We start from the raw sequence: 8,176 nt of genomic DNA on the forward strand, positions 1-8,176 counted from the left end.
CACTCTGTACCATAATTAGATATATTAGTATTAAAATTTAATTAACCACTATTACAAAACTTTGCTTCCGAAAATAAATTATGAAGATAAGGAAAATCGATAAGACAAATCCTCAAAGCAAATAAATTAGAAACCGCTTTTTCAGACCAGGCAATCAGAGGAGAACCTAACATTAAAATCTATGAGCCCAACAAGTAAAACCATTAGGTGTAAACATACACACATGATAGTTTTCTAAAATATTGCACAAGAACAAGAATTTTGCTTCATTTTAAAAATTCTGTGGAATTAAGGATATCACCATTATGGGTTGATGGTTGGAACAAATTTTAGACAGGGTTGAGCTGATCACAGCCTTCAGATACATAACTTACATATTGTATTAAATATGAAAAACTAAAACCTGGAAAGCAAAGCTAATCACAAGAAAAACTGTATTTGATATCAGCAATCTATTACATACCATTGACTACCATATCTAGAATGTTTTCCTTTGGATTGCTCTGTGACCATCTTCATCGAATTCTCTTTTAGATACCCACATCCGTTTAAAAGTATCCAGAGATGCCAAAATGGACCCACCAATCCAAGTTGAATAGAGGCGTTCTTGGGGAGCTGATATCTATAACAGAAAAGATGCAAATAATTGTAGTGTAAAATAAAACTTGAACGAATGATAAAATTTTCTAGAATAAATATTTACTCTGATTTTGACATCTTTAGGGGCCAGTTTCTTAATTTCTGATAATAAACGATCTCCAAAGCCCTGAAAAAAATTAAATAATTAAAAACAGAGAAAATAAATAACTAAACGATGACTGATGGAATTAAAAAATCAACAATCCAAGTACCTTGTACAGTGTTGAACCTCCAGAGAGAACAATATTCTGGAAGAGAACCTTCCTAAGGTCTAAATCAGACTTAGTGATTGAATACAACAAGACTTCATGAATTCCTTCACACTCTTCTCCAATTAAATCTGGACGGAAAAGTACCTCTGGGGCTCGGAAGCGGGCTGAGCCAATCTGATTTAAAAATTGAACAGATGAATTTCCATAAAATGGTTAAGAGATCAGGTTAAAAGGGAACAAGACAACAAATTTCATCAGGATATTTTACCTCAAGTTTACTACCATCAGGAAGTGTGTATTGGAATTTCTCAGACTCCACAGTTTCTTCTTTTAATGGCTGGTTTGCTAGGTAACAACACTTCTCTTTGATGGTACGGACAGTCTCAAATTCAGCAGTTGTGCGGAAATTCAAACCCTCTTTCCTTAATAATAACCTATTAAAAAGAAATACAAAAGAGTAGATTGGGTATTCATAAAAACAACTTCATATATCACTTGGAAATCTGATCCCAATTATTCATCAAAATTTACCTGAGGTGCCGTGAGACATCCCTGCCAGCAACATCCACCCGCATGATACTGTGAGGAAGGGCAAAGCCCTCGTAAATGGGAACTGCGTGAGTAACTCCATCACCAGCATCCAGGACCACACCTGTTGTTCGTCCAGTAGCGTATCTGTAATATACCACGACATTGAAAGCACAAAGACGACACTCTTATCAGTGACAATTTACAAGACAACTTTGGATCAAAGATAATTTGGCAATGACAAGTGAATAACATTAACATTATATTAAAAGTGTGGATACGTACAAGCTCAACACTGCCTGCATTGACACAAAGAGGGCAGGAACATTGAGGGATTCAAAAAATATTTCAGCTGCCTTTTCTCTATCCTTTTTGGGATTAAGTGGAGCCTCTGTGAGGAGAACTGGATGCTCCTCAGCAAATGCCTGAAGCTGATCATTACTGAAATTATAAAAGAAATAAATTATAATCAGGCATAAGAATTATTAGAAGATACTTTTTCAAGTTTGTATTGTTCCATTGAAAAGCAATCAAATACCTGTAGATGTACTGCCAAATACGCTCCATATCATTCCAATCTGTTACAATACCATGCTCCATAGGATATCGTATACTGAGGAGACCACGGTGCTCTTCTGCTTTAGGACCAACAAATAGATCACCTTCTAAGGCACCAGCCATGACGCGTACATGTTTTGGCCTCCCAACACTGAAAAACAATACAGGATTACAAATGAACCATTGTCCTCAGGTCTATAACAACTGAATAAAGTAGTCAACTTACTAGTTAGGAAAGCAGCACTTGGGCACTTGATCTCCAGCAAAACCAGCTTTGATGACTCCGGAACCCTAAAAAACATGTGGAAGTTAAAATCAAAGGACTAACATTTTTGATTTAAAGTGGGCCGGACGTGTCAAGTATAGGTTAGATTTCGTAACAGTAAAACGAAACTTACGTTGTCAATAACCACAGGCTGGTTCACAATGGCATCGTAGGGTTCCATAGTGTTGATTTGCAGAACTCTTCACTAATTAGCAAAAGGGTCCCACTCTTCAAAACGACCTACAGTCAATCAGCACTGCTTTCGGGCCGAGTACTAGGGCCAGCACGTCAATGTATGATTTAATAATACGAATGTGCAGTTCTAACGCTCAAATTATTACCGACAGCGCATAGTTGGAAGTCGTTGATGATCATTCATGACACGGTAAGCACAGTGTTTTAATCGGGGCCGTTGAAAGGTATTTTTTTTTTCGTATGACAGGTGACAACCCAATCTGTGGGCCAAAACCTAACCTTAAACCCTGACTGAATGAGCCGCAGACGAGGGGGAGGGGGCGGGGACGCAGGGGATTGTACTCGAATGAAATAACGTTAAATTCCACCGAATGTGAAGATTGTGGTGAGATAAGAGAGAGGCTTTCACATGCTCTTCATAACGTTCAATTATTTGACGAAGGACTTACTGTTGCTTTCTGCCCGCGTTCCTGCGTTGATTCTACACGGAGCCGACGAGAAGTATTTGTGGTTTGGTGGAGTGTAGTGGTCACAAGAAGTGAGAGAAGCGCGCGAAATTTGGAAGTTTTCTGTGACGGTTCTGTTGTTCTTTTGTCGCGGGACATTTGACAGACGTGTGTGTTCAGGTACCTTTTAATGTTATTTCTGAAATGGTTACCAAAAGAAAAGAGGAGGAGTAAAATTTAATTCATGTCAGTGAACTAATTATGTCTTTATTCTTTAAATTAGACAGGGTCAACATCTTAAGCAGCCGTGCACAGCCTAAATAGAAACAGATAATGTTTTTAAGCAAAGGTATTATCACAACTTTGGATAACCAACATACTGGTAACTTGGAGACAACATTACAAGAACAATTTTACAATGTAGTTCAAATTAGATCAACCTAATAAAGTCAGAAAAAAAAATTGTTAGTCATTATTCAATGCAAAATGCATTATAGTTATTGTACTACAGGTCCCTACAGACCCAGTCAGACTAAGTGATTAATTGACTCAAAAGATGTAGATCATTTTGTCTTTGCATTGTCTTTGCATTGCAGCGGTTTACAATGATTTTGGTTTATGTTTACCAACAAGAAAATATTAGCTATATTTTAAGAGATTGACTTAGGAGAGAAACATCATTATACTTTGAGGACATAGTTTGCGGGAAACAGACCCTCCTTCCCCATTAGCCTTCCTTGCCACCACCCACCAGGATCTGCAAAGGGTAATTTTCAAATATGATTTCAGATTGTTTATTAAGATTTAGTTACCAATAGGTGTATACCAGAAAACTTACGCTCCTTAATGAGGTCAATGAAGTCCCCCTCTTTTAAACTGAGCTCATCAGCGTCTTGAGCTTGATAGTCGTAGACAGCTTTGACTTTTATCAGACTAGGTTTGAGTGTTGGTCTTGGCCGACCACCTCCAGGAATTGGTTTTTCAGGTAACACAATACTGTTTGTAGTAGATATTGTATCAGAACCAGTTCTGGTAAATTCAAAGAAAATTGTTATAGGATTAAAATGATTACCAATTTTTAGTTAATAGGAGATACCAATACATACCTATTAGAACTTTCAACAGGTTTCACCCTTTCTTTAGCTTTCATACGTCTAATTGTATTGGTGAGTTCTTGACCAAAATCAACTGGTGACTTTTCAGAAACCTTCCCATTCAACCCCTTACCTCCAGGAATAGGTTTTTCAGGTAACACACTACTGTTAGTAGATATTGTTTCAGAAGCAGTTCTGGTAAATACAAAGATAAGACACATGTCGAATTGTTGTAGGATTTAAACACATACAAGTTTTTAGTTAATAAATGATACCTATACACACCTATTAGAATTTTCGAAAGGTTTCACCTTTTCTTTAGCTTTCATACGTTTAATTGTATTGGTGAGTTCTTGACCAAAATCAACTGGTGACTTTACAGTAACCTTCTCATTCAACTCATGTTTAAAGACATTAATGGGTCTGTTATTATTGATTACACAATTAGTGGCATCCTGATTATTATCCAATAACAAGTTTCTTGTAGGCTTGATCTGAGGGCTAGCATTGGTTGCTCTGTTGAGGTCATTTGGTAACTTTCCAGTTTGCTGTGCAGGTGGACTATTTTCTTGTTTGACAGAGTGCATTACACGTCTTGAACCTGTAATATTTTAAAAGAGTACTTTTAAGTAAGTCTTCTGGTTTTTAGTGCTTTGGTATCTTTGAATACGTTCACAAGTGAAAGTCCTACCATTCAGTGCATCTGAGGGAAGAGTTGGTGAAAGGGAATGGGTAGGAGGTTGCTGAACTGGAGGAGGAGGCGCCGCTCGAGTAGGAGCTGGACGAGTCGGGACACTGTTCAGTGTCTTGGGTTTAGCCCTCCTCGGATGTGACTTTTTCGCTTTTTGTGGCGAATGTGTCCTCAGTGGAGGCACTGTTTAGAAAAATATGGAGCCAAGGCAATATTTTTACAAAAGGCTCACAAAGTAAACTAAAAAATATATTTTTCATTACTTACACGTTACATCAGATGGGAGGCCAGCTCCAATTCCAACAGTTAGAGTGTTCCCATTTACCTTTAGGGATGGAATGCTAAGGTTTGCAATTGTTGGAACAAACACCACATTACGTTTACCACCTCCTCCAAGTCCAGTCTTCTTCACAGAAAACTCAACACTAAAAGATTTGCAAAATCAAGTTATTAGTTTTTACTGTATCTTATTTTTGTATCGGCTACTTTTTAGCTCAGAACACCAATTTAACAACCTGTTGGAAAATAAAATCCTGAGGTGTCTTCCTGTCTGAGTAACATATCTTTTATGAAGAACATAAATGAACTCTGTCTTCATTGGAACTTCTAAAAGTGAGTCGTAGTCATCGTTAACATGCAGCAGAACAAAGTCATCCTGAAATTAAATGTGCAAAATTCATTAGAGCTAAATTTAACAAAACATTTTAAAATAAAATAAAAACATATTTTAAAAATCACAAATTGACAGTAATTATGTATGAGCTAAAATTACCTGGAAAGAGCTTAGAGTTACATGGCTTATATTTGGAAATGGGATATTTCTTTTGATCACTGGCTGGTTGCCATTACTTCCAGTTTGAGACTCCGAATTGATAAGAAGCAGGGAGCGTGATGTAAGGACTAGGTCACGAGCACTTGGCTATAATTTGTAATTAAATTAGTACTACAGATGAGTAAATTAAGTAAATTAAACTTTTACAGGGAAGAATTTGAAGCTACAATACAAACTTACTTTAAAACGCCGGTCATATTTAATGACTGGAATGGAAAACAATATTTTTTCCCTTCGGCCAATCATAGTTTGGAGCTCTGATTGCTGACTAGAAACGCCAAGGTAATCTCCTACAAAATGACGATTTATTGACAATTTTCTGCGCTCCTTCTTTCCATGGAATAAAGCTACAAAAATAGAACAGAAAGAATTATAATATAATATGTCACCAGAAATAAAAAAAAATATGAACTGTAAAAATATACCTGCAGCTTCTTCTCTTTGAGTACATTGCTGTTTTTGAGCAAAATGCTTTTTAAAAGCCCTCTGAATAATTTTTGCATGTTTATCAAACTGTTGCTCTCGCAGCTCTTCTAGATGAAAAAGCTACATCATGTTTTGATTAGTATTTCTTATCTACTAGAAAACTTAAGAAGACATGCAATCTAGGGATACTCACTGATTCTGGATTTTTTATGAAAACTTTTGTCAGCCCTAGTTGAAATTCATTGCCCTCTTTAAATCCAGCCGATGATAAAATATGCTTCACACCTGTTCTGACATTTCCTCTCCACATTGGCCATGACTCCTTTGTTAAAATGGCATACCTATAAGCAGTGAAAATTAATTATGAAAGAGCCCATCTATAATAACTTGCTACAAAAAAGAATCTACTTTTAATGCATTGCAAATTTCAAAGTTTACCGTTGGAGGAATTTTTCAAAGGGTCTTCTATAGGCAAACCCTGCTCGGCGAACTGATATATTTTCACGCAAACCAAGATATTCCACTTGGTGTTTGACTCGCAGTTCATCCCATTCCCTTGGTCGCTTTGTTTCATTGGGCTTGATACAGCGCACATAATGAGGAGCACACTGCATCAGTTTTGCGACTAGCTCCCCTGCTTGAGACCGAATCTTGTTCCCCGCAGTGGTGGGTCTTGATCTAGTTGGGGGCTCAGGAAAAAGGCCATGTATGATTTGACTGTAAAATTTGAAGTATAGTTGTAATTAATTTTAAAAAACAAACAACATAAAATGACATTTAAATGAAATTTAGAAGTGAAAGTCATGGCATATTGCAAAATTACTCTTAAAAGTTCTGGTTTTAAGAAACTCACCATGAACTAGACTGCAGCAGCTGTATGAGGTCTGGGAAAAAGACATCCCTATTTCGATCACAGAAACCATCTACTGAATAACTAACGACTCCTGCATAATGCTTCACAACAAAGCCATCTGCTGATGGAGAAAAATGCTTATGGCTGCTGGCAGTTCCATTAAGTTTCTGAAGAAAAAAAAGACAGACTCTGTCGTAAAAATGTCTCAAATTCCAATTCTAGTATTTTTTGAGCAAAGTAATGCAGGCAGCACCTGTTGACACTATGGACTGACAGAAGCTTGATCAAAGATACTTCTTATAAAATTATAAAATAACCACACATGCATTAAAATGATCTACTTCTAACTTCTAGACAGGAAAAATTACCTTCTGCAAATCATTATCAGCTCCATCCGCGACTGCATGCAGAGTTGCACACACATCATCCAACACAAGAAATACACCAGGAGGTTGACGCCCTTCTAAGAGTTCACATACAACCTGGTTGTTGAAATAGTCTATAGGCGTCCATGTAATGTTTTCTGCTACATATTCCTCCTAATAGTAAATTATGACAGGCCAGACACATAAATAAAGCGAAATAAAAATATAAAACAGACAATCCAAAATAACCTATTTCAAAAGACAAACCTGCTCTGCTTTCAGTGTTAGTTGAATAAAAATTTGTTGCAATTTCTCATTAACAAAATTGATACATAGTTGTTCAAAGCCGTTCTTATCAAGAATCTCAAAACCATAAATATCAAGTATTCCTATATTGTTTCCTCTACTTTCAGTGAACATTGCTGCATTGATTCTCTACAACCAAAATAGTTTGTTACATTTATCAATGGGAATGCTCTTATTGTGTGGTGAGCTAAATGGCAAATTGAACATACCTGTACTAGATAGTCAAAGAGCTTAGCGTATACACCTTTCGCAAGAGCATCTCTTGTGTAAATAGCTTGTTCAACATTTAAAGTGACATTAACCGATTCGTCTTTAGTGCCCCACTTGCTCTCAAACAGGCGGCTTGTCAGTTTACTCTCCAGTAGTGTTTTATCTATGCCCAAGAGATAAGCTGGCCAGTCTAATGCTTAAGATAAAAAATTGCAACATAAAAGATTTCAAGCTTACAATATAACAAGTATCATGCTCGCTTAAGAGAGAAGGTAAATACCTGAGGAATCAGCAACTTGAGCATAATTGCCATTTTCCCTAAAATTCACATTACCGAGGTGTAGAATTGCAGCAACAATATTCCAAATATCCCGTTGCTCAACCTCAGAAAATCCCATAACTTTCAAAGCTGCGAATCAAAATGCAAAGAAATAGATGAGTAGTCTGACTAGAATAAGAGTACATCGTTCATATAGAAAAACTCACCAGAAAGAGTTTCTGCAAAATCTTTAGTGTCATTTATTCCTTCAACTGAATAAGAGCCACCAGTTTTTAG

General features: G+C 36.7%; 2 protein-coding genes across 3 annotated transcripts; both read right to left on the bottom strand.

Moving 5' to 3' along the window:
- Positions 1-339: 339 nt before the first annotated feature.
- LOC113215379 (beta-centractin) lies at positions 340-2,815 on the bottom strand. Its single transcript, XM_026434995.2, has 9 exons — positions 2,336-2,815; positions 2,164-2,228; positions 1,918-2,088; positions 1,665-1,820; positions 1,383-1,526; positions 1,120-1,285; positions 852-1,025; positions 704-766; positions 340-622 (listed from the first exon to the last, which is right to left on the bottom strand). Exons 1-9 carry the CDS (start codon positions 2,381-2,383, stop codon positions 479-481), a joined length of 1,131 nt encoding a protein of 376 aa, XP_026290780.1. The 5' UTR covers positions 2,384-2,815; the 3' UTR covers positions 340-478.
- A 275-nt stretch (positions 2,816-3,090) lies between these two features.
- Positions 3,091-8,176, bottom strand: LOC113215380 (unconventional myosin-Ie; the record flags this gene model as incomplete). Of its 2 annotated transcripts, none has more annotated exon segments than XM_052267647.1 (18): positions 3,091-3,600; positions 3,682-3,819; positions 4,083-4,132; positions 4,223-4,538; positions 4,629-4,811; positions 4,896-5,053; positions 5,144-5,283; positions 5,401-5,547; positions 5,641-5,807; positions 5,886-6,006; positions 6,080-6,227; positions 6,325-6,603; positions 6,740-6,906; positions 7,108-7,278; positions 7,372-7,539; positions 7,620-7,816; positions 7,901-8,029; positions 8,107-8,176. In XM_052267647.1, coding segments are annotated over 17 exon segments (2,745 nt in total). In that variant the 3' UTR covers positions 3,091-3,523.

The sequence above is a fragment of the Frankliniella occidentalis genome, unplaced genomic scaffold, assembly GCF_000697945.3.
Source record: "Frankliniella occidentalis isolate FOCC.00 unplaced genomic scaffold, Focc_3.1 Scaffold56, whole genome shotgun sequence".
Lineage (NCBI taxonomy): Eukaryota > Metazoa > Arthropoda > Insecta > Thysanoptera > Thripidae > Frankliniella > Frankliniella occidentalis.